The following is a 25,518-nucleotide window of genomic DNA, read 5'->3' as shown; positions in this document are numbered from 1 at the left end:
TTTTTAGCCTACCGCAGTTCTATTAGTTTCTAGACGCTAAGCTAGATATCGCTTAGGACGGCTAGCGATACCGCGTTATCGTCCCTAATCCCTAGTACGCTAAATTGTTTTACGATCTAGTAGAGATCCCGAACTAAGTCCGTAACTATAATATTTACTACGCGATTCGGACGCTCGCTAAACTCGACCTTACTCTAACGTCTTATAAGGAGAACGGTATACCCTTCGTAGTACCCTATACCTAGACCGCCTTTTAACTTATAAGCGCCTTAGCTAGCTATAGCTTCGTAAAGAACGCCCTAGATAAGCTATACGAGATCCTTACTAGTATACTAGGCTAGGACGAGACCGAGCTAAACCTTATATCTATATATATATAGATTATATAGATTATAGTACGTATAGTAGATAGACTAGAAGACGAAACGCTAGAGTAGCGCGACGAGCGCCTTAGTTAGACTACTAATTGCTATAACTTGCTAGGCTAGTTCGAGAAGGAATAAAACGTTACCGTAGAGGCGATAGTCTAGTAGTAGACAGCCGCGATATACGTAAAGGTATAGGAGAAGATTATCGCACTTGAGCCCGTCGACCTGATTGCGTCTAATAGCACTAATTTACTAGACGCCTACTCTAAGCAATACGCCGCCTCTACGCGATTTTAGACGGAATACCGTTACTAGAAAGAGCGTACCGTAACTATAGTACTCGGTTCTACTAAGATTGTTAAGATAGTTAAGCCTAACACTCTATAGACAGATTACCACAATAATTAAGGATAGGTATAGGGCGATAAGGACCTTCCTTAGCGTCTCGGAGAAGCTACAAATTAATACTAACATACCTCGGACGCCGTATTAGTACGCGACGCTACCGCGCTTAACGCCGATACTAGCGCCGCAGAGTTAGCTACTAAGCGCCCTAAGGGAAAGGCGGCCCTATACTCTAAGGGAATACCTACGCGCCTATTAGCCCGGTATAAGAAGGACCTTAAGGACTCTAACGACGCGACGTATTAGGATACTATTATAGTAGAAGAGTAGGACCTAAGAAAGGTAATCGTAGGTAAAAAGTAGGACGTAGAAAAGATAGACATCGATAGCGAGAACGTAACGGAGAAAGAAGAGTAGGAACTAGGAAAAGTAATTATAGGTAAAAAGTAGGACGTAGAGAAGATAGATATTAATAGCGAGAACGTAACGGAGAAAGAGTAGTACGAAGAATAGAAAGAAAAGGCTATAGGAAAAGATATTACTATAGGTAACGCTAGAACTAAAGACGATAAGGGCCCCGCTCCTCTAGATAAGGAGAATAAGGACGAACTTTAGGGTAAGGCTATAGACGCTATCCTTATCTGCGCCGACGCCCCGATAACTATACGCTAGGTCGTAGACGCCGTTTAGTTAGCCTTCCCGAACCTCTACGCTACTAAGAGCGTAGAAGATACCGAGGAATTCCTTAACGCCGATAGTACCGACGTCGACTTAGATTCGGACTTAATCCGCTATTCGACTTTAATCTGCGAATAAGACGCTAACGGTATATACGTCTATAAGCTTAGTACCTCTAGCTATAAGGCTATACTCTTACGTAATACGGAGCCCGCCTTTAGTGCTATATACGGATATAATATTACCGTATACCTAGTAGAGAGCTCTACTACTAGGGGCTCCTCTCGAGATAAGGTAGCACCTCTATAGTAATACTATACTAAGTAATAGAAAGATAAGACGCAGCCGACTACGCTAGGCAAGGTAAAGCAGAACGGCTCTAACGAGTAGAATAGCTTAGATAGAGACAATAACGATAATAACCTACCTAAGCCTCGTCGTAAGCGCCTCCCCTTAGTATCCCTAGATATCGGCTAGGAGGTACGCGAGGCAGTTACGGCTTTAGGCGCGCGTTAGCGTACAGTAAGCTACGCCTTTATAGCGGTATTAGTAGCAATTATTAACGCCGCTCGTAAGGACGAGTTAGCCGTAGACCGTCTTATTTAGGTTAACGATACGGTACGCTAAACCTATACCGTCTTAAACCTAGTATAAGAACTTAACTTTACGAGACGTATATATAAGGACGATACTATATAGTAGCGATACGAGGACATCCTAGTAGAATATACCGAAGCTCCTATAGGCTCTAACCTACGCGGCTCGCTTATAGCAATGTTTTATCGCGTATAGACTATAAATAAGGGCAATATAGAAGAAGGTACTTCCCTACCTTTCCTCGGATAGAACGCTACGCCGTAGCTATTACGCGAGGTAACGCCCGACGTAGGACCTAGAGACGCTAGCCTATCTTACTAATAAGAGGACGACGAGATTCTAGAAGAGGTACCTATAGATATCGACGCTTAGGAAGAGGCCCTAACCCGAGTTATAAACATTAAAGTCCTAGTCCTATTATTAGCTACGACCGCTACGCTAACGAGCGCCTAAATCGCTACTCTAATAAGCGTACGTATGCCGATAGACAAGAAGGTTCGTCGAGGCGCTACTAATATAGTAAAGGACGGAAACCAATACTACTACTACTACCTATAGTAATAGTATAGGCTACCGAGGGTAACACGACCTATAGCAATATAGGCAGCTATGTTTAGCATAATAGGATAACAAGACGGTTGCTTAGGCTAATAACTAGAGCCCTGTAATATAGGCATTGTAGAAGTGTAATATAAACAATATACTATACGAGGTTAGTGCTCTATCTACAATATAGAAGGAGGCCTCTTATATAGGCTCAAAACTTAGCCTAGGTGTATAGGGCCGGTTACTAGCTAATATCCCTCCCTTTCTTCGTGTCTAACTAGACACGCTTTATATTGTGCGCTCAAAACAAACAGTTATATAGTAACCTTAGGCATCTTAGCTAAGGCTATTTTTAGAACTCCGTAATAACACCCCCGGGGTAGCATTGTTCCTAGATTCTATTAATATACAAAAACAACTTCCTAAGCATCCAATCTACTACGCTAACTTACTACTGCTTTAATGTACCGTAATCCTTACTAGCAATAACCTTATTAGCTAGTTAATTCTCCTAAACTCCTCCGTAGGTATTAAAGCTGTTAGCGCTAAAGTACTCTACCTCGAAGTAAGCTTTATTAACGAGGAGGTTAGCAGCCTTGTCCTATGTAGCCTTCTCCTACTCGCGTAGATAGTCCTTAAGCTCCTCCTTACTTAACTAGAGGACTTGTTTAACTTCGTTCTAAACAACGTGACTTAACTAAGGAATTCTGCCGACTAGGGTATTAGAAATGCAACTAAGGCCTTCGACTAAGATAGCGGCAGGGAAGGCGAACGGTACGAAGGTGTTAGAACCTAGAAGGGCGGTTAGATTGCGGTGCGCCTTAGCAACCTTAGCGACGGTTAAGTTGTCGTAGCCCTTAATCTTAGTGCCGTCGATAATACGAGAGTAGCCTAGGTCGATTAATATACGGTCGCTCTTAGGCTTTAGGTTACTATACGGAAGGTATAGTATCTAAATAGAGACTTCGCATTCCTTTAGAGGGTTAAGGATCTACTAAGCTGCCTCGCCTTCGTTAGGCTAACTATCGAATATATAGCCGAGGTCGTCGTTAGTAAGGTACTTGTTAGTAAGCTTACTAATCTTGTTTAGTAGAACTAGGCTACGGGCATTAAGCTTCTTAACCTAGTTCTCGAAGACCTCTAGTTCGTATATACCCTCGACGATAGTTAAATAGGCGGTCTTATCTTTAGATATAAGAGAAACCTTAATACGCAGATAGCTAGCACCCTTACTAGCTACGAGCTTAACTATATCTTATCCGAGACGAGAAGCCTCCTTAGTAGGGCAGTTCTTATAACCGCTATTACCTACCCTAAAGTACTTAGTAGGCTTAGGGACGGAGATAAGCTCGTATACGTAATTAGGTCGAAGGGCAACGGCTAAGAGCTACAAGGCGGGATGCTAACGGACGATTTAGTTACTTACTTTATAGGTTTAAAGGGTATTGCGGCCTTCCTACTTAGACTTAGGCAGTTTACGTATATACTAAAAGAACATGCGAAACTCCTCCTATATTAGGTCGACGATAAGAGGAAGGTGCGTACTACGAGGCGACTATATCTAACCGAAGACTCGAGGGAAGATAGCATTGCTAGTCTAACGAAAGCGGTCGAAGGAGGTGCCTTATCCGAGAATGCTAGTAATCAACTTATAGCGACGCTTAGTTAGTATAAGATCGCGAGTAATAGTGCTAGTAGGGTTGAATACGTAGAGTCCTAGGGAGGTCGGGGCGGTAGCAGGACGTCTAGGAAACTAGTTAGTATAACTAGTCTTAAGGGCAGTAAAGGCATCCTAATTAGCAACCTCGCGACTAATCTTTAATAGGCGACCGACGAGGACACTCGCCTTAGCACTAGTATAGAGACTATAGACCTTAGTAGCCTTCTTAATATAGTTAGCATATATAGTAAACCGCTCTTTACCTAGCTTGCTAAGGTCGTCGAGCTATTAATAGATAGACAGGGCGGTAGGAGCTTTACCTATATCGGCTTTAGGAACTATATCGATGTTAGTAATAAGGTGCGTAATAGAGTCGCCCTTATAAGAACTATAGATGTTCTTAGTTAATAGGATCGGCGAGAGGCCTCTATTTCTACGCTCGCTAAAGGAGCCTTCGGAGGAGACATTCTCTAGTAGTGCATCTAGTATATTAACATCCGAGTTACTATAGTTAGTACTATAGTTAGTACTATAGTCGGTACTAGAAGGAGCGCTATACTTCTTAGTAGCCTTGCGGAGGGCCTAGCGAGTATACAATACCTTCTTACGCGCTACTTCGGCCTTAGCGCGCTCGTCTTAAACTTCTTAAAGGACCTTACGGTTACGGGTCGAGCGACGATCTTTAGCCTACATTTCTATAGCGAGCGCAAGACTAGTAGCTATATCGGCCTCGGTTTCTAGGCGAAGAGCCTTACGTTTAAGGACATTAACAATAGGAGCCTCTTAACCTTTAACAATAAAGCCTATACTATTAATACGACAGCCCTTCTCTTTTAGTAGATCCTTAGTTGTCTATACGTTAAGATCGACCTAGACAATCGCATCGTAGTGCTTCTTCTAGTAGGCTATCGTAAAGTCGTTAAGCGTAAAGGACAAGTTAAGTAACTGCTTGCCTACCTTCTTACTAGCGGTAGATACGCGATAGATTATAGTACGGGAAAGATACTCGGCGCCTTAACGACGGACCTTGTACTTGTTAACGAACGAAGAGACCTGCTTAGTACGCTCTTACCTACTATAGGCGAAGTTAATAAGGCTCTTAGGAAGACTGCTTAGTCCTCCCTAGTATTCGAAGGCCTAGTTAAGGGTCTTAAAGCGTAAGCGAATCTAGGTACCGGCTATCTCGAGGCTATAGACGATAGGAAAGGCTTATTCGATATCTATATCGTTAAGAACCTCGCGCTTAAAGATACGCTTACCGATAGACTAACGCAAGTTGTTTATACTATACGCAACTAAGATAGTAGCCTTCTTAATGTTCCTATTAATAACGCGTAGTAGGGTACGAGCGTTCTAGATCTTCTCTTAAGGGTCTTTAAGGGCGGTAACGATCTAGAAGCAGTGCTCGAGGCTGGTTGTAGTAGCTAAGGCGCTATCGGATAGGGCTTCGATCGGAACTAGGGCAGCTAGGCTTAGGTTAATAGGGGTAGGTAGGTCGTTGCTACTGCTAGCGCCTAGCGGATTCGGGGCGCCGGAAGACATAGTCGACCGAAGTAGGTTGTAAACGAGTTTGCAAGTGTGTTCGTTGCTTAACAATAATAATTAAAGGGTTTAGATAGAAGGGGGGGGTAGTTAGGCGGTAGCGAGTTAGTTAGTAATCGAGTAGAAGAAGGAGCTTAGGAAGCTCGCTTTAAATATAGTACGAAGGTAACGTAGTCCGTATATTCCGCGCTAGTAAAGCAAACGGATAACGGCTATATATAAAAGTAAAGCTGTATACGAGACCTCTTTATTATTAGGGCAGGCTAAAGTTTAACAATCGATCTAGCTAATTGCTAGTAGCGACTACGCGCCTTTATTAACCTTTAGCTATCGTAGATTCTCGCGCACTCGAAATATAACTAGTTAGTTCGAGTCCTTAGTAGAAATCTATAGTAGTAAAGCTAGCGGGACTAATAACACCCCCGGGGTAGTATTAGCTTTTCTCTAGAGATGCTCGGTAACGAGGAGTAAGTCGCCTAGGCCTAGCGTAGCTAATTCGTTAGTACGTTAGCCTATAGCACTGCCGTTATAGATATAGCATCACCTTTCATATTAGCAAGCACGTAAAGGTAGTCTATACGTTTACCTTCTTTCCTCTTCTAAACACTAAGCTTAATAGCCTAAGGTCCCTATTCTTAGAGGCTATAGGCCTAGGTTGCTATATCTATCTAAGAGCTAGGAAGGGAGAGGGATCCTCCCTTTCTTAGTGTCCTACGTAACTAGTGCTAATTATAGTAGGAACATCCTCTAGTAGAGTACCTTGTTATCGTTGTTACTTAAGGGTAGTCGCTAGAGTCTAGGAATCTAGAGGGAAGTAGTCCTAGAAGGGTAAAGGGTTAGGTTCGGCTATTTTCCTAATGCTACCCCCGGGGTATTATTAGGAAAACACGCCTTGTATAGTTCTATCTAAGGAAACAAGAGCAAAGGAATAAAGTTATAGCAACATCTCGAAGGCTAAAGAGCAAAACAATAGACAAAGTAAAGCAAAAGAGGGCAACAACTATAAGCATTAATACCGTAGGAACAAGCAGTAAGGACTAAAGCTACAGGGCGGCACTGCATTAATAGCGCGGAGAAGGCAAGGAAAACAACGTAGTAGAGGTAGGGAAAGACAAGCAATTATTCAGTCTCGGGATCTAGCTATAATTCTAGGCGGTCTTCGTCGCTAGACTAGTCGAGTTCCTCCTTAGAGTTAGAGTTAGATAGCTAGAAGTCCGGTTTACTATCGGAACTAATATCGGAAATGCTCTACGCGTAATTAATACGTATATAACCCTCCCTTTGTTTATAAGTTATTCCTAATAGCTTACTAAGACGTATCTAGGGGTGCGTATAGTTGTTAGGTAGAATAGGATCTATAATCGCGGTAGGATCCTCCTCTCGATAGGCATCTAAGGTCGGTAGAGGGTCTATAGAGGCATTAACTTCCTCCTCGGTCGGGGGAGGGCGGGCAGGCTCTCTTAATTCGACGATCTTCTTTAGGTTAGCTCGGGGGTGCGAGTGCTTTAAGGTAGCACTATTAAGTTCCTAAAGTCGGTACGTAGAACTATCGTAAAGGACCCCCTATACTCTATAAGGCCCTTTCTATTTAAAGGCTAGCTTATAGGAGTAACTATACTCTAACTCGGACCGGTATAGGAGAACTATATCGCTAACCTTTAGAGGCTCCTAATTAATAGTATTATAGTTATTAAAATACTGCTTAGCCTCTTTACGAAGGCGCCGTTATTAAGCAAGTCCCTCCTAAGAAGTAGTAGTTATATCCTTAAGAGCCTTAGCGCGTAGGGTAAGGAGATCCGCTCTAGTACGAACAGACCCCTAATCGTAAACGCTATGCGTGCGATAGGACAACTTAATAGGAAGAACGGCGTCCCTCCTAATTATAAGCTCTACTAGCGTAAGTCTAGTCGTATCGATAATAGTAGTTCGATCTACCTAGAGAAGGGCTAGAACGCGGGTAGAGATAGGAACGGACCTATCCCCTCTATTAGTTATCTTAGACAGGGCATCAATTAAAGACCGATAGCTACGCTTAACAATAGCATTCGACTAGGGATAGTACGGGGAGATACGAACGTTCTTCGCCCTATACGAAACAAGTAGCGCTTAAACTTCTTTAGCTATATTGTTCGTAGCGTTATCTAAGATAATCTCGTAAGGTGTTCCCTAGCGGCAAAACAGATCCTTAAATAGGAAGGTAGCTATATTACGAGCATTAATAGCGCCGTAGCCCTTATAGAAATAATAGGCCTCCGGCTATCGAGAAAGACCTTCTCGAATAATATATAAGCTGTTATTGCGACTAAGATAGACCCTATCGCTATACTATCGCTCTCCGACTAATTAGGTAGTAGGAATACGCAGCTCTCCTAGCCGACGGTAGCTATTCCTAAAATTGCACTTAGGACAGCTCTTATAGTAGCGAGAGACATTAGCCTATACGCTATCCTACTAGTACCGCCGACGAAGGATATCGAAAGTGCCCTCCGCCGCCCGGTAGCCGAGCTTATCGTAAACGGAACGAAGGATCTCTTATCGGGCCGCTAGGTCGTTAATAATACGCTAGAGAGGTACATTAACTATCGCTTGTCGCTAAAGGATTCGATCTTTAACTAGGAATCGGCGAGAATAGCGAATAACCCGACGGTATTAACTCTTTAATAGGCTAGGCGCTTTCTTCGTATAGGTTAGGAAGTAGGCGATGTAATAGGAGTCGTCGGAGTAGACCCTATTAAGGACATTATCCCTCTCTAGTTTATCTACCTTATCTTTAGCCTAGTCGTTATCGTTAGTAGTAGGGCTCCCGTCGGGCTAGTTACTAGGTTAGTCGCTAGGTTAGTTATCGGTAGCAGGCCTAGTAATCGCTAGTATAGCATTAATATAGAAGGTAGCGAAGAAAGTGCGGTTAATTACTATATCGATATCCTCTTCTTCTATTATCTCGGCGATATCCTCTTCTATAGCGGGCCTTCTAGAAAGGCTATCCGGTCTAGTATACTTCTTACTAGGAACGTAGAAGACGTCGAAATTAAACAAATAGATCTAGGCAACCTACCGAGCTATCGCAGAGTTTAGTAGGTCGGAGGCTATACGGTTAAGCTAATAGACTAGCGTCTAAGCATCGATTTCTAAGCGAAAGAACATACTAAAGAGCTATAGTCGGAACTTCTTTAGAGCCTTATAGACTCTAAGGCATTCTCGCTTACTAGTATCGTATCGGGCCTCGATCGGTTTCTATAGTCCGGAGTCGTACCTAATAGGATAACGTAAGGATAGCTCCTTACGGTTATACTGCATTAGTATCTCGCTATAGCCTTCCCCGCTCGAGTCGATAGCAACAATTATCAAACCCGCACCCTCTAAGTAGTTAATAGATGTTAGTATAGGTACGCTAACGAGCGCCTTAGTTACCGTATCCTTAGCCGCTTAGTAAACGGAGGTCTATTCGAAATTAGCATTCTTCTTAAGCAAGGCGTATAAGGGCTTGTATACTAATACAAAGTTCTCGACCTAGATACGGAAGTAGGAGACTACTCTAAGCTAGGTTCGGACATCCTTCTAATAGGTAGGATTTAGCTAGGACACTATCTTTAGGACCCGTGCATTATTAGGATAGCGGCCGGTCTTATTAGTTATAAACCCGACAATGTTTATTCGTTTGTATAGGAGCTAAAGCTTCTCCTTATACACCGTTAGGTTAGCTCGCTCTAGGTCGCAGAGGACACTATCGAGGTTCTAAATGTGTTCGAGAAAGAACCTACGGATGCTAGGCTCTACTTCCTTATTATCGTACCTAGTTTTAGGGCCCTTAATGCCGATGTCGTCGAGGAAAGGCATCGCTATATAGGAGATATAAGCCGCGAGGACTTACTTTATAATGCGAACGAACTAGGCTACGGAGTTAGTTGCCCCTTAGGGAAGGGTTGTTTGTTTATATAGCCTAAGAGGTGTCTCGAAACTAGTAAGGTCGCGGCTATTAGGATAGAGAGGGATCTAGTCGTAGCCCGAGAAAACATTAACTAGTAAGGCTACAATACAGTTAGCAAAAGCTTCCGAGAACCTATTAGTCTCCGGAGGGAGGTTAGCATCTCTAATCGTAACTGCGTTAAACTTTTGTATAGCGTTAATTAGACGGTACTTCTTTAGTTCCCTAGGAGCTGTTTTCTTTTAAACTAGGAAGTATAGATTACGATACGAGGCATAGGAAGGCTTAAGTGTGCTAGCCTTTATACGCTATCGTATTATGTCCTTAACTATACCTCGTAGGCTTAGGTTCAACTTAAAACCTAGGTAGGCCTAAGGCTTATATTCGATCGTTCGGATCCTCTACGGAGGGGTAACCTCCGGATTTATCCTACCTAGGTAAGTGAAGTTATATACTAATACGGCCTCGCGATTATATAGAAGCTCGTATAGCAAATCTAGTTTACGATCCGAAAGCTCGATACTAGGTTTGATTTTCGCAAGCCTCTCCTCTATTAGCCTTAACCCCCTAGGGATAGTAGAAAACTTTTTAGTAATATACTTCTAATCGTACGGACTATCCCTAGGTAGTAGTGTCGCCTCCTAATTAAGGCACTTTTGTCGCTAGTTAGGATTTCCGCTAGGATTAGACCTATCGGTAATATATACGCTGCCTTTTACGGGCTTAATCTTGTTAGCTACCCTCTTATATAGGGTATATATACTAATCGATTGTCGAACCCGAGCTCGCTCTCTTTGTCGCTAGGCTTAGAGATTAGCGTAACAAAACAGCGCGTAAACTTCTTTAGAAGTTTCCTTAAGTCGATAGGTATATAGCTAGTAGTCCTAATTTATAACGCCGGCGAAAACGTTAGATTCGTAATAACACCCCCGGGGTAGCATTAGACTCGCGTTCTAATTAGTTAGTTCGGGTAGACCCGCCTCCGGTAGTAATGCCTCCGGCGACGACGTATAAGATAGCATTATTACCTTAACTTGTATAGCAGGTATAGGTAGTCGTTGTATTATGCTCGCTATCGCTTCGAGCACTCGTCTTCTTAGTATAGAACCTAGAAACTTGCCTTAACGTACGGATCGGCGCACTTCTAGAAATGACCTATTTAAGCTATACTAACTTATAGCGTAGATTGCCGGTCTTACAACCGCGCCGTAGCGTTTCCCGAAGACCGTCTAGAAGTAGTAAGGATATCCTCGTAGGACTTGTAGCTAGTATTACCGATATAACTAGTAAATACGACTCGGTTGCCCTTCTAGTTAGTAATAGTTCCCTCCTAGGAACTATCGTCGTAGTTACGCTAGATACCTCGAGTTATACGAGACTATAGTCGACCTAGAATAATTAGCGTGTTTAGGTCGGCGGCAATCTAGAAGGTAAAGGAAAAGCATATACCGAAGGCGTCTACTATAACATTGTAGCAAGCACCTACTAGCGCAACCTCCCTATTTACTCCCTATATACCGAGGGAAATGTTTCTGTTTATTAGTAGCATAAGTTGTTTAGTCTAACGCTTACTTATAATAAGTAACTCTGAACTATTATTAAGTATTGCTAGCATCTGTTAACTATAGCTCCCGATAGTAACTTAAATATAGATAGCGGGAACGACGGCGAAGGAACGGGTAACTGCGGAAAGGTCTATATTATTAGGGATAGAATAAAGTTCCTTAGGTCGAGGAGGTCCTACTCGACCGATTTGTTAGCTAGTAAACCGGACAGCCTTAATAGAGACTAAAACTAGAGTAGGGTCGGGATTATTACTATCCCCTCGGCCTATCTCCTTAACTCCCTCTTCGTTAGTATTATCGATAGTATCTTAGTTCTCGTAGGTTACCGATTCGCCTTCTACTAACTCTTAGGCATCTGAAAATTTAGGAAGGAACTATAGGGAAGAGACGTCGATATAGTCTTCTCGTCCTTGTTTCCTTCGGAGGGCAGCGAGGTCTTTTATAAAGGTAGTATCGTTAGGGATTCGGCTCTAGAACAGGTTAGTAGGCAAACTGTATGCTAATAGCTCTCCTATAGACATATTAGACTTAAGGTCCAGGAACTATAAAGCCTAGAAGAGAGCGTTTGCCTTTGTGTCTAAGGAGTTAGCTAGGCTAGTACTATACTTTTTTATATACCTATTAAAGCGAAAGCTCTTTAGGTCGGATAACTTCCGTTTGTAGGCAGGTAGGTTAGCTAGGCCTAGGGTACTACTAATGTCGGTAGTAACATCCTCTATATCGACCTCTAGAGTCTCTAGGACGACTAGGCCTTCTATAGGTAGGGTACTAGGGGCGGTGCTAGGTGCGGTGCTAGATCGGGCAGCGCGGTCTATAGCTATCTAGAGAGTCTTAGTTTTAGCGGTTAACTCTCGCTATTACTTAGCCTTATCGGCCGCCTTGTTCTTTAGTACCCTAGTAGAGGCTGCTGCACTAGGGCGAGTAGGGTTCTAAGGGCTCTTACCCTTGCTTTAGGACTAGGTCTAAGACCGTATAGCAGCGTAGACATCTATACCATTCTTAGTAACCGCGTAAACATTAGTAACTGCGTCCGGATCCTAAGAAACAAAGTTAACTTTAATAGGCTTAGTAGTTCCGTTACTGCTTCGCTCCTTAACCTGTTTTGCCCTAACCTTCTAAGTTTCTCGTTTAGCAATAGCGGCGAGGGTACTATTCCTAGTATCCTTAAACTCGATCCTACCGCTACACTTCTTTTCCAGAAGGGTCTTTAGCTAAGGCAGCTTCGGGGCTCTCCGATCCCATTCGAAATCAATCTTGTCGCCGGTGTCTATATAGCAGAATCGGCTATTTACTTGCATAACAAGCTTCCTCTTAAGAAGCTCTTTCTAGATAGGGTAGGACGATTAGACATGTTTAAACCCGCTACACATCTAGCACTTACCATCCAAGTTAGAACAGATCTTCTATATAGCGTAGACATCTACTAAAGGGGCTTTAGGGCAGTTAGGATCTAAAACCTAGTAGACTAGCGGTATATCGCCTAGTATAGTAGCATTAATAACCTCCCTAACTCGCCACAATGCTTTCGTATTCAGGTTTAGCTAAGCTAGGGATTTAGCTAAGTCCGTAACGTCTTAAGAGTGCTTAGTGGTGGTAGGAGTTACGGTCTTGGGACTACTTTGCGATTTAGGAAGGAACTTAGGTCCCTTGTTTCCTAAGGCTTCTTTCCTAACCTACGCTAGGTTATTCCGGTCTTCGCCGTAGGTAAACTTCCTCGTGTCGGCTGTACTGTTAATATCGGCCTTGATACATACTAGGACCTCTTTATATCTCCTAAAACTCTTAGGATCGGACTCGCTAAGCTTGCAGCGACGGAAGATACGCTAAGCTATAGGCTATAGCAACCCCTAGAGGAGCAGCCTCGTTCTCTAAGAGTTTTCGAGGTTACTCTATTTAATGCCGTCCGCTAACTCGACAAACTCGCGGACATACCCCTTTAGGTCGTTATCCTTAGTGCGCCTTACTAAGTAGAGGGACTCGAGCTACGTACGACTGCCTTTAATGCGACGGCTATCGCGCTCCCGATATTCCCTTATAAAGGCTACCTTAAAGGTCTCCTAGTTAGTATTAGACTTGTCGTCCTTTTCTAGGTAGCTAACTAGGGTTTTAAGGGTTCGGTAAAGCTTAGAGGAGGTAGTCCTCGTAAAGGACCGAATCTTGTACTAGTCGGACTCTCTATCGAGCTCGTAATTAACTAAGCCTTCCTTAAAGCGCTTAATATGTGCTGTAGCGTTCTACCCTTCGAATAAAGGGTTTGTAGTACTTCCTAGCTCTAGCGGGCGACGCTTGTTTTAACGGAGAAGTTTAGTTTACTTCTCTATTATCTTTATAATAACATTATAGAGCGCCTCTAGCGTAGAAGGCGTAGGAGGCTTACTTATATTAACTAGTCGCCGCCTGATTTCTTCGTTAATAGGATTAGGGGCGGTTTCGGATTTAGAGGATTCCGCTAATTCTTAATACTCGTTCTCGCTAGAGCTAGAACTTATTCGACTGTTATAAAATAGTTAAAATGAAATGCTATATTGAAATGAAATGCTATATAAAAGTGTTTTTAGTGTGTTTGGTTTGTTTGGTTTGTTGTAATATTACTACGCGAGAGAATAGTCTGTTAGGCTGTTTCTCCTAGTATTACCCCTAGGGTAGCATTAGGATTTAGCCTCCTAGGGGTCGCCTAACTACCTCTAGGAGCTTAGTTTAGTATTGTTAGACGAAAGCCGCTCGGAGGGAGAGACTACAATCTCTATTTATACCTAGATCCTAGAAACTAGCTCGTATCTCCTTTAGCTAGGCAGGGGGCGGTAGCCTTCTTTTTTTTTTTAGTAGAAGGCTAAGCACTATCTAAGCGAGGCTGCGAATCTAGGAACGCCCTACCCGATTAATAGGGGACTCCCCGGCTATCCGACCTGCAAGCCGTATTTGCTATTAATTAATAGTCTTAGTAAACCAAGCAAGGCCGATAGGTAATTAGTCTATCTCCTCCTTAGGCGGGGCTTATCTCGAGTAAGCGGTACTAAATAGGTCTTCGACCCGGAGCCGAGTCCTTAGAAGCTAGCTATAGCTATAGACTAGGCCCTAAGCTATAACAGTCCTAAGGGTTTGCAGCTTTTCGGGGTTAAAGCGATACCCTCGTTAAGAGGTTTCTCTACTTGTCGTAATAGCCCCTTAAGATACTTCGGTATCGTCCGTATCGTAGGCTCTTATCGTGCCCTCGCTTCGGTTATAGCTATTCGTGCCTAGAGACCACCTTTAACATACCCGAACCTATTAGATATAAAGAGATAGCCCTACCTTCGGCTCTAATAAAGGACGGAAACTAATACTACTACTACTACCTATAGTAATAGTATAGGCTACCGAGGGTAATACGACCTATAGCAATATAGGCAGCCATGTTTAGCATAATAGGATAACAAGACGGTTGCTTAGGCTAATAACTAGAGCCCTGCAATATAGGCATTATAGAAGTGTAATATAAACAATGTGCTATACGAGGTTAGTGCTCTATCTACAATGCAGAAGGAGGCCTCTTATATAGGCTTAAAACTCAGCCTAGGTATGTAGGGCCGGTTACTAGCCAATAATAGATAAGGACAATTACCTATAGCGCTCCGGAATATAGTACTCCGATATAGAGCAATAGCTTAAGTCTAGCTACTAGGCTAATACTATAGTGCTAATCTATAATATACTAGGCTTTATTACGATCGATTATATACTACCTATAGGTATACGACTCTTAGACCTTAAGCTTAGTAATATATTCTAAATAATCGACGACGCTACGATCTCGATAAAGGACCTTAGTACCTAGTATACCTACTTAGTAGAGGCGTACGGCTTCCCGCGTACTAAACGTAAGCCGATCGGCCCTCTATATCTATACTATACGGCAAATACGGACAGCAAGCACAAAATCGCCCTAATCTATAGCTAATATATCCTTATAGGTAGCGTAGTTTTCCGCCGCAAGGTAGTATACTAAGTCTAGGCTACCTCTGTCGATAATGCCCTAGATTAGGCGATAATCTCGTAGGTTCTACTAGATATCCTAGGCGAGATAGAGCCGCTAATAGCTATACGCGACTAGTAGAAGCGTTAGAAGAAATACTGCGAGGATCTAGTATACCTACTCTACGGCAAGTAGCTAAGAGCTATCTCGGCCGGATAGCTAACCTTTAAGGAGGACTAGGTAGAGTAGGCTATAGAAATTAATATCGTCGCGGTACCGGACTACGTCTTAGAGAATATAAAAGCAGCCCTTAATCGTAAGGCAGACGCCGGTACTATAGACGTAGCGCTCGACTACTTCCTTCGAATAGCGTACCTATAGTTACAAATAGGCTATATACTATACGAGGATCGAGACTAGACGCTAAGAACGGGCTATAAGAAGAGTGCGACGCTACGCCTAAACGACCTCCTATATAACTATAATAAGGAGGATAGCAATCCTATCTCCCTCTATCGAGGACTAGGACCGAAAGGTATCGCTAGACGATATAGAGCGCTTATACCCTAATAGCAAGCCGATCCGTATCTATATATTCTAGACGAGCTCGCTATAGTAGTAAAAGCTATAACCTACGCTAGTACCGTAGTAGTAGACGAGCCCGGCTAGCCTCTATAGAAGACTCGCGCTACACTAGCGTAGGCACTAGTACCGTAGCTACCGACGCTAGGCCTATCCCGACGTAAGTCTAAGTACGCGGCAGTACCTAAGGACAAGCTCGCCCTGCCTATAAAGCTACCTACTCTATAGGTGCTACTAACAACCAAGATAAAGGCGCCTATATCTCTATTACTAAAGATTCCTATATAGCTAATAGGCACGCGCTAAGCTAAGGCTAGCCTAGCTAAGACCGCGGGTACGCGTACGTCTAAGCGTAAGGCGGCCGATAGCGACTCGTTTATAAAGAAAAAGATACGCAAATTACAGAGCTTTACGGAGGGCAAGGCTACTAAGGCTAAGGCTACTAGCTCTAAGATAGAACTAGAATTAGTTAACTCCGACAAGTAAGACTAAACTAGTAGACGCCGATATAATACGAGCGCTAGATTTAGACTAAACAAGGGAGATAGAGATACCCTAATATATATAAAAAGGTATAAGCTATACGAGATACATTAGGCGAGGAAAACGGAATTCTAAGAGGAGTACGGGCACGGCTGTCTTAGTACGCTAGCTTTCGTTCTATCGGATAGGGGTACTATTACGGTAGGTACAGAACGCCGGGCCTATATATACTTCCGTAGGACCGTAGATACTCTTACTAATACTATACCTTTATAGACCTGCTAATCGTCCCTCGTATAACATAGCCTATTACTAAGCGCTAAGCCCTGCCTAAGGCATTAAGACCCTAGCTTTACTCGAGTCCGGTTATATACTAATTACGTATAACCTCTTTAGTCCTAATACCTAAACGGCGGAAAGATTACTAAAACTACTAATATATATAGCTAAGCTTGTAAGGAGTTACATAATAGCAATTATAGTAATTAAGAACATTAATCTTTTTTATTTTATATTACCTTAGTCTATTATATAATATAGAAGAAATTTTTACTTATAGTTTAGCTAGTACTAGTTATTTTATATTAACCTTTTATCTAAGCTTTATAGTAGTATTAGGTGCAATTGTAATAGCATTTAGTAAACATAGTTTGAAATTTTTATCTTTATTCGTAGTAAGAGGCTGTCTATTAGTTTTATTACTATTACTAGTATTAATTAAATTTATATTATATCTTGCAATAAATGTATTACTAGGTCTAAGATTAGTAGTAAATATACTTTTAGGTTACATGTTACTTAATATACTTAGCGGTTTTACGTAATATAATTACTTTAGGATTTATATTTTTATTTTTAGCTTTTTTTCCTCTTGTATTTATTATAGCCTTTTCTAGATTATAATTAGGTATCGCTTTTATAATTAAGTCTTTATAGTAATATTATTCCTATATTAAAGATGGATTATATCTATATTAAAGATAGGTTATATATACATTAAAGATAGGTTATATATATATTAAAGTTTATAAAAAAAATTATTATTGTTTTTATAATACCTTAGAATAAACGTTATATATCGTTTTATAAGGTAAAAAATAATAGCATTATATTAATAGTTTATTGCTAAGTAAATAAATAATAAATTAAACAAACTTACCGAGTAGTCATTCACCGACCAGTAGCCGGAACTTCCCATATCGGCACACTTGCCGCAACCTATCCTTCTTGAGTGGGGAAGCACTCGGGAGCTCCACACCCGCATACCGACTAGATCTATCTACTGACCATCAAAGATCTAGTCGAAGAGCTGCAACCAAAACATGCTGTCCATAAATTAGGCTCCTCATCATAGCATCTTCTGCACTTCGACCCTCTCCCACAATTCTAATAATGGCCGTTCTCGGACGCCTGGCCAACAAAGTAGCAATCATAACAGGCGCCGCCTCAGGCATTGGCCGAGCCACAGCATTCGCCTACCACAAAGAAGGCGCAAAAGTAATCTGTGCCGACATTCGAGAAACAACACGCTACACCGGCAGCAAAGAAGAAGAAAACGGCACAACACATGCCCGAATCCAAGACTTAGGCGGCGAAGCCTTCTTCCACCACGTCGACGTAACCAACCCAGAATCCGTCGAAACCCTCATCAAAACCGCAGCCTCCAAATACGGTCGTCTCGACATCATGGTCAATCACGCGGGTGTATCTCTCGAAGCGAAGAATTTCCGACCTGTATGGGACATCGAACAGGATGTATGGGAAGGGACTCAAGCGGTGAATTCGACGGGAGTATTTCTCGGGACGAAATTCGCGGTGAGGCAGATGTTGAGGCAGGAAGCGTTTGCGAGTGGTGATAGGGGTTGGGTGATTAACACTTCTTCGATCCTGGGGTTTGTGGGGGCGGAGCATACGGCGGCGTATTGTGCGTCGAAAGGAGCGGTTTTGAATTTTACGAGGGCGGCGGCGGTGGATTGTGCGCCATTTAGGATTCATGTTAATGGGATTGCTCCCGGGTATACGCAGAGTGCTATGACGGGGCCGCTGTGGGAGGATGAGGGGGCGAAGGCGAAGTTGCTGGGGAAGCATCCGTTCAGAGGACTTGGGCAGCCGGAGGATATTGCTAAGGCTTGTGTGTTCCTTGCGAGTGAAGATGCGCAGTGGGTGACTGGTCATACCTTGCCTGTGGAAGGGGGATACTTGGCTCAATAGTCACGTTGTTGCATGGTCGTTGAATTCTGTACAGATTAGCACGTATATACACAAAATCTAGGACTCACGAGTATCTTCGATCAAAGCTTCGGCTTTCCTGCAGTCTCTTTCTTGACTCTGTCTTTCAGCACCCGTCTCAATATCTTGCCACTTGCGCTCTTGGGAATTTCATCGATAAATCTGATCCCGCCACGCAGCCTTTTATGGTTCGCAACCTTGTCTGCCACCCACTGCACAATCTCATCTGCGTCCTTCTGAGCATCCGCATTTGGAACACCGGTCTCTGCATCGCCAGCATTTTTGCCTTTTTTGGCATGAACAATATACGCTCGAGGGACTTCGGTATGGTTCTCTTTGTCCTCGACACCGATGACTGCCACATCATTGACGAGTGGATGATCCATGAGTTTGCCCTCGAGCTCTGCTGGCGCAACTTGGAATCCCTTGTATTTGATCAGCTCTTTCACTCGATCTGTGATGTAAAAGTTGTGTTTCTCGTCCTGAAATTTCGAAGGTCAGCGTACGTCTCAGAAATCGTGGTGCTCTCAAGTTACTGCCTCTTACCTGAAATCCAACATCGCCTGTCTTGAACCATCTCATGCCATCGATCGTCTGCAAAGCCTCCTTTGAAGCTTCTTCGTTCTTCCAATAGCCTTGGAACACGTTTGGTCCGGCCATCCACAGTTCTCCCACCTTTCCAGGTCCGAGTTCTTGGCCGTCGGGATCGACGTATCGAGCATGCATATTTGGGAATATCTTGCCAACGCTCCCGACGGACGAGTACCACTCATCCCATGGCTGGGTATGCGTCATCGGACTGGTCTCGCTCAACCCATATGCTTGGTTGATCTTGATCTTGTACTTTTTGTGTACAGTGTCAACCAGCTCTCGAGTGAGCGGAGCTGCGCCAGAAGTGATCATCTTCAGCGAGCTGAGGTCGTAATTAGATACTGTCTCATCTCGAGCCAGACGGACGATGACCGGAGGTGCCACATAGATGAAAGTGATTTTATGCTTCTGAATCGTCTCGAGGAATAGCTGGAGATCGAATCCCGGCATTACCACAAGTTCGATGCCGCGATGCAGCGATTGATGAATCAGCCCCGTGAGTCCATAGATGTGGAAGAAGGGCAAGACCGCAAGTATTTTGTCCTGGCCAGATGAATACCATTTTCCCATCGCGCCATGGATCTGGCTCAGGTCAGACACTATATTCCTGTGGCTGAGCATTACACCCTTCGGAAGCCCTGTCGTTCCTGAGGAATAACAAAGGAAAGCAAGGTCTTTACTAGGGTCTTTTGCCTTTCTGCGTCGATACCGCAAAGCGCCAGATGTCTTACGGATGTTGGTCCAGTGCTTGAAGCGGTGAGTATCATCCTTTGCTTCACCTAGCAGCAAGATACGATCTGTAGGGATCCCAGCCTTCTCGGCGGCCTTTTGAGCTGCCGGAAGGAATGCCTTGGTGGTTACAATCGCCTTACTACCTGAGTTCTTCAACTGGAACGCCAGCTCGTCAGGAGAGTAGCCAGGATTTGCTGGAGAGACAATGCCACCAGCGAAGTAGAGGCCGAAAACTATAGGGCCGACATCGATGTCATTCGGAGCATAAATATTCAGCACATCTCCTCGTTGCCAGTCCCATAAGTTACAGAGTCCCTCGCCAAATGCTGTCGCCGCTGCTTTGACTTCGCCGAATGTGTATTTGCGATCCGAATTGCAGGATCGGAATATCACTACTCGTCGTCAGCAAGAGTTCGGAATGGGAATACGCTGTCTCAACCTTGGTCGTCCGAAAAGTCACGATCCTTTCGCTCAAAGATGAATGCCCACAGGTCGACATTTGGGATCTCTATGTCTGGGAAGGACGACTTTGTCGGCATTGCTGAAAGAGCCCTGGTGAGAGCGACTTGATATCCTCGCAGGTCCTCGGGGTCTCTCGTGAAGATACCAAAATGTCAGTGAGTGAATGAACCAGTCTTGATGACCTTATATCTGAACTATGATGCACTATACAGGATGGCACAATGCCCGAGAGATGTCCTTGAAGACTCCGTCGCCGCTAGAATATGATGCGATCTGGACCAGCCACTTCAGGCGTATTAGCCGAGGAGAGATGGATGGATCATGTGATTCCATTGGCTTTCACGATCACGACCAAATATATAGACTTTCTTGGCTCACAAACAGACCTCATTCTGAATACACACACCTTGACTTCACCTTCGTTGTGCCCAAAACACCTTCTTCTTGGGTCTAACAAAGATTTCAAAAGAAAATCATCTACAAGTCGTGCGTCAAGCAGCAGTCATCGGCCTTTGGAGCAGGCCAGCGACGGTGACTGGCGCTTGCAATTGCCGCCTGAACCAAAGCAGCTTTCTGCCGACCATAATGCATCGCTCTGCGTCGGCTCATCTTCGCGGAGTCCTCACGTATACTTGCAATTTCTTGATCCTGGAACAGCTCAGATTCGACAGTAGAAGATCTACAGACTCAAGCGTGCTGGCCGAGCGGTTTTGCCAGCGTTTCGGTCTTGTGATTTTAATGAGAACGACGTGTCCGGCGTAGGCAATGCTAAGCGCTCTTTTCGATGTAGAACAACCCACAGTTCTCCATCTTCGTCTCCAGCGTACACATGGATGCCATGTGGGACCCCCAGACCGAGCATCATCCACTCCGGAGATCGCATATATATCGGATGGCCCTGAGGAAATGGTGCTACTGGTTTGTGCGAGAGGTGCTGTTCATGCTCGGCGGCCCTTGCTGAAAGATGCCTCTGTCAGGACGACTCCTCAACTGGGCCATCACGGCCGTGGCGGGCTCTGGGTTCCTACTGTTCGGATACGACCAAGGGGTGATGTCTGGATTGCTCACAGGCACAGCATTCATAAAACAATTTCCCGAGATCGACACCACTGATACCGGCAACGGCAGCTCCTCTTTACAAGGCACTGTGGTCGCCATCTACGAGATTGGATGTTTCTTCGGCAGTATCTTCTGCCTCTTCGCAGGCGAACGACTGGGCCGCAGGAAATGTATATGGCTTGGCTGTATCGTCTTGAGCATAGGCGCGGCGCTGCAAGCCTCTGCGTATGGGATCCCGCAGATGATTGTGGGACGAATCGTGGCGGGGCTTGGGAACGGCATCAACACGAGCACTATACGTAGGTTTGCGAGATTGAGGTTCGAATGCTGGAGCTAACAATTCTTGAAGCTGTGTGGCATTCTGAACTTATGAAGGCCGAGAAGCGAGGGAAAGGACTTTCAATCGAGTTAGCCATCAACATCTTCGGAGTCATGACGGCATACTGGGTCGATTACGGGATGAGCTTTGTGGACAATGAAGCCCAGTTTCGATTCCCACTCGCCTTACAGATTCTATTTGCAGTCGTAACTTTCACTGGTCTGCTTTTCTTGCCAGAGTCGCCGAGGTGGCTCATCGCACACGACCGATTCGAAGAAGCTAGAGACGTGCTCTCTCGAATTCGAATCAAGTCCGATGCTGAAGACAGCGCAAGTGCTGATCTGGCGCAAATACACCATGCCATCGAGGAGGAACGAGCCGCTGCAGCCGGCAGCAACTTCCGAGCTCTGATCAAGGACGGCGGGCAGCGGTTTCGCTATCGCACACTGCTTGGTATTGGTGGACAGTTCATGCAGCAGCTGAGTGGCATCAATCTGATCACGTACTACGCTCCTGTGATCTTCCAGCAGTCTGTTGGCCTCTCACACTCCTTGTCACTGCTCCTGGCCGGGTTCAATGGAGTGGCCTACTTCTTCTCCTCCCTACCACCAATCTGGATTCTGGATCGACTTGGGCGCCGCAAGCTCATGCTATTCGCATGTGCAGGACAAGCATGCTGTAGAAGTAAGAGTATATAAGACGAGTATTAGGTTATATAGTAATATAATAGCCTCTATTCGTAATACTAGAATAATCCTAAAGTTTCTTCGCCATAGGACTTCTCGCAATTCCATGGCTATTACCTGCTGAGTACGCTCCTCTAGCGATCAGAACGAAAGCCGCGAGTCTTGCCAGCGCAAGTAACTGGATCTTCACTTTTCTGGTCGTGGAAATCACTCCGGTCAGCATCTCTTCGATCGGGTACAAGACCTATATCTACTTCGCCATTTTCAATGCTTTGTTTCTGCCGCTGATATATTTTTTCTATCCCGAGACCAGAAATTTGAGCCTTGAGCAGATTGATCGGCTCTTTACTGGACCCAAGGTTCTCATGCATATACGAGAAGCCGGCAGTGTAGACGAGGTCGTACTTGGGAAGGCTGCGATACAGCAGGAAGATGTGAAGGATGCTGCAGTTGACCGAGTCGATCGCGTTTGATGTGGTCTGCGCTGCTTTACTAAGTCGTGTTATATCTGGAGGCCTCAAACGTACACATGGCCAAGAGAAGTCCTGCAAATATATTCAAGCGACCAGCACTGTTGAGGTTGGGTACATGCCCAGAGCTGGCGGCCTGTTGGCAAAGACTCAAAGAGATAGCCTGGTCTATTCTTATAGCAAGATCAGACTCCTGCCTCTATGTCGGCAGTTGAATCATGTGAAGACGCCGAGACTTGATTATACGCAATCACCTTTGACGCGACACTTCATGACAAAGTTGTGGATACACGCCTTGTGGGTAGAACTAAGTGGCTCCAATCCGGCGAACGCCGACAACGATTGAACTCCACCTTGAAAGCAGTGTTCCGGAATCCGCAAACTCTTCAGCAACAAAAACCTGCAATGACTTGTCTGCCGCATTATCATCCTGGCTCCAATAATAACGCCTCTCCTTATATACTGGAAACACATCAAGCTTGGATTTTCCTCACTTGCACTAGGCACGGGCCGCCCCGGGACTCCAGTTTTATGGCTCAAGCAGGAAGTTGTGGAGATCGCAGCACGTGCTAGTTCGATGGCCCCAAACGCCGGGGCCATGTTCGCTTGGAGAACACTCGGTTTTTGTACCTGAGTCCGATCCAATGCTCCGGGCACTATGCCGTGTTCCTGCATTGAATCTTCACTTACCCAGAACTCCCACATGTTCGACCGGCGTTGTGCCGTTTTGGGAATCCACGAGGCTAATGGATAGGTGGGTCGAAATACTTCTCGGCCTTGAAGGAGGAAAGTGGTTTGTTTTTACAGGAGCACCCTGGTCATCTATGGAGATGAGAGTCAACGTTTCTTGTCTTTGGTCGTTTAGTTCTACTCCTCCTTCTCTTTTACAACTAAACAGACAGGATGGATGTAACATCGAGATAGCCTCACGAGGTTTAAAAAAGGCAGTCTCTCGAAACGATATCCTCTCGGGTCAAGAGGAGGCATCCTGTACCTTGCCTGGGCATCGATAGGCAGTCCGATCGAACCCCGAACTTCCGCCATTTCACATCGCTCCTCTCGACATGACAACTCTGGAAAGCAGAGCAACGCTCGGTGTAGCCATCACCTTCTTCATTCTATCATGGATATCTGTCGGATTGAGGGTCCTAGTGCGAGCCGGCATGCTGCGGAACTTTGGCGCAGATGACTGGACAATGTTAGCGACACAGCTCCTCTTCAGCGCATACCTCACCGCCCAGTTGATAGGGGTGGCATATGGAACAGGACAACACCTGGAAGACCTGATCCCATGGCGAGCCGAGAGGGCATTGAAGGCGTGGTATTTCTGCGAGATCTTCTACGTCTGCTCGACGTCCTTCCTCAAGGTATCCATCGGCCTGTTCTTGTTACGGGTTGCGACGAATAAAATTCATATCTGGATTGTGAGGATGATCATGATACTAGCGGCGGTGTTTGGCTTCGCTTTCTTATTCGTGGTCATCTTCCAGTGCTGGCCTATCAGTGATTGGTGGAGCCTGGATCCTACCCAGAAGCATTGTATCAAGCCGGATATCGTCATTGGCCTGACTTATGGTGTGTCTGGGTTGAATGTCATTGCGGACTGGACTCTAGGGATTCTTCCTGCCTTCATCGTCAAGGACCTACAAATGTCAGTCAGGCAGAAGCGACTCGTTGCGATCATTCTTTCCTTCGCGGCAGTGGGATCTACAGCTACGATTGTGAGACTGCCATATGTTGGCAGTTTGGCGCAAAGTTTCGATGGCTCCGAGGGAGATTTCCTTTGTAGGTCTCGAATGATACCAGTCTGGACCTGTGGACTTCTTTGCTGACCGTCCCTCACAGATACTACTGTCGGTGTCGCCATCTGGACCACAGTTGAGATAGGAGTCGGTATAACAGCAGGCTGCATGGCCACACTGCGGCCGCTGATCCGCATGGCTTTTGAAAGATTGGGCCTCAGCAGCAGCAGTGGAGTCCGCAAGTCTACCGGCTTCCGTGTACCCCAATACTCCAGAGGTCGTGCAACACCCCTCGACGAATTCGTGATTGTCTCGCCAAAGCATGGCAAGACAGTAACGACAATCACCGGCAATTTCGACGGAGAGGAGAGGGCGAGCAGCGACAGCCAAGAAGGATTGTCGAGGCCGCAAATACCAAGTAACATAACGAAGCACTTCGTCGTAGAGTATGATGATGCAAAGCCGGATCATGAGTATGAACAGGGCTTTACATCGCTGCCGAAGCGAAGCTGACAAGCGGCTTCTGTATGAATCAGAGTATATTGCCAGACAGCGCCTGGTTGCACATCCGGCTCTTCTGTCCTGTTCCTTTTTTTTATCTTCTACGTTCCTCGTCTCTTGCAGTATTTTGGGTGTTCCATGCTATGCCTCGGACTCTTCATCCGGTATTGTAGCCGTATCCTAATCCGGTCCCGTAATGGAGGACAGTCGCCCTGATATGCTACCGTAGCTTGTACTCGTTCGCCGGAACATCGATGGTAAGAATTGGCAACGGCAGTGGTGAATGAAGTGTGCTTCATTCGATGGTTGAAACCCTGAACCTGCCAAGGCTCCAATCTCCTCTCCTCTCCTTCGGGTTCCTTGGGCTTGCTCTACCATACACACTCAAGTATCATACCATAGCGAGTGAAAGCCGCACATCGTACATCATGTCACAGCAGGCGATGCCGTGCTTCAAGCTATGATCGAGGTTCAAGCTTCTGTC

General features: G+C 44.9%; 5 protein-coding genes across 5 annotated transcripts; 3 read left to right on the top strand and 2 right to left on the bottom strand.

Annotated features, from left to right (window-relative positions):
* Positions 1-570: 570 nt before the first annotated feature.
* MYCFIDRAFT_174032 (uncharacterized protein) lies at positions 571-17,595 on the bottom strand (the record flags this gene model as incomplete). Its single annotated transcript, XM_007927456.1, has 4 exons — positions 571-593; positions 9,462-9,471; positions 17,418-17,522; positions 17,560-17,595. The coding sequence occupies 4 exons, from the start codon at positions 17,593-17,595 to the stop codon at positions 571-573; spliced, it is 174 nt and encodes a 57-aa protein (XP_007925647.1).
* A 40-nt stretch (positions 17,596-17,635) lies between these two features.
* On the top strand, positions 17,636-18,454 carry MYCFIDRAFT_46591 (uncharacterized protein; the record flags this gene model as incomplete). Its single annotated transcript, XM_007926073.1, has 1 exon — positions 17,636-18,454. The coding sequence occupies one exon, from the start codon at positions 17,636-17,638 to the stop codon at positions 18,452-18,454; it is 819 nt and encodes a 272-aa protein (XP_007924264.1).
* An 80-nt stretch (positions 18,455-18,534) lies between these two features.
* Positions 18,535-20,334, bottom strand: MYCFIDRAFT_46595 (uncharacterized protein; the record flags this gene model as incomplete). The annotated part of the gene is made up of 4 exons (XM_007926074.1): positions 18,535-18,698; positions 18,732-18,954; positions 19,019-20,190; positions 20,235-20,334. The coding sequence occupies 4 exons, from the start codon at positions 20,332-20,334 to the stop codon at positions 18,535-18,537; spliced, it is 1,659 nt and encodes a 552-aa protein (XP_007924265.1).
* Positions 20,335-21,221: 887 nt separating this feature from the next.
* On the top strand, positions 21,222-22,794 carry MYCFIDRAFT_196019 (uncharacterized protein; the record flags this gene model as incomplete). Its single annotated transcript, XM_007927455.1, has 3 exons — positions 21,222-21,615; positions 21,666-22,319; positions 22,412-22,794. 3 exons carry the CDS (start codon positions 21,222-21,224, stop codon positions 22,792-22,794), a joined length of 1,431 nt encoding a protein of 476 aa, XP_007925646.1.
* A 1,160-nt stretch (positions 22,795-23,954) lies between these two features.
* Positions 23,955-24,761, top strand: MYCFIDRAFT_119694 (uncharacterized protein; the record flags this gene model as incomplete). Its single annotated transcript, XM_007927454.1, has 2 exons — positions 23,955-24,576; positions 24,637-24,761. Coding segments are annotated over 2 exons (747 nt in total), but the record flags the coding sequence as incomplete, so codon positions are not given.
* Positions 24,762-25,518: the final 757 nt, after the last annotated feature.

Source organism: Pseudocercospora fijiensis (genome assembly GCF_000340215.1).
Source record: "Pseudocercospora fijiensis CIRAD86 unplaced genomic scaffold MYCFIscaffold_3, whole genome shotgun sequence".
NCBI lineage: Eukaryota > Fungi > Ascomycota > Dothideomycetes > Mycosphaerellales > Mycosphaerellaceae > Pseudocercospora > Pseudocercospora fijiensis.
The sequence above is the reverse complement of the archived record's forward strand: the minus strand, read 5'-3'. Positions and strand labels throughout refer to the sequence as shown.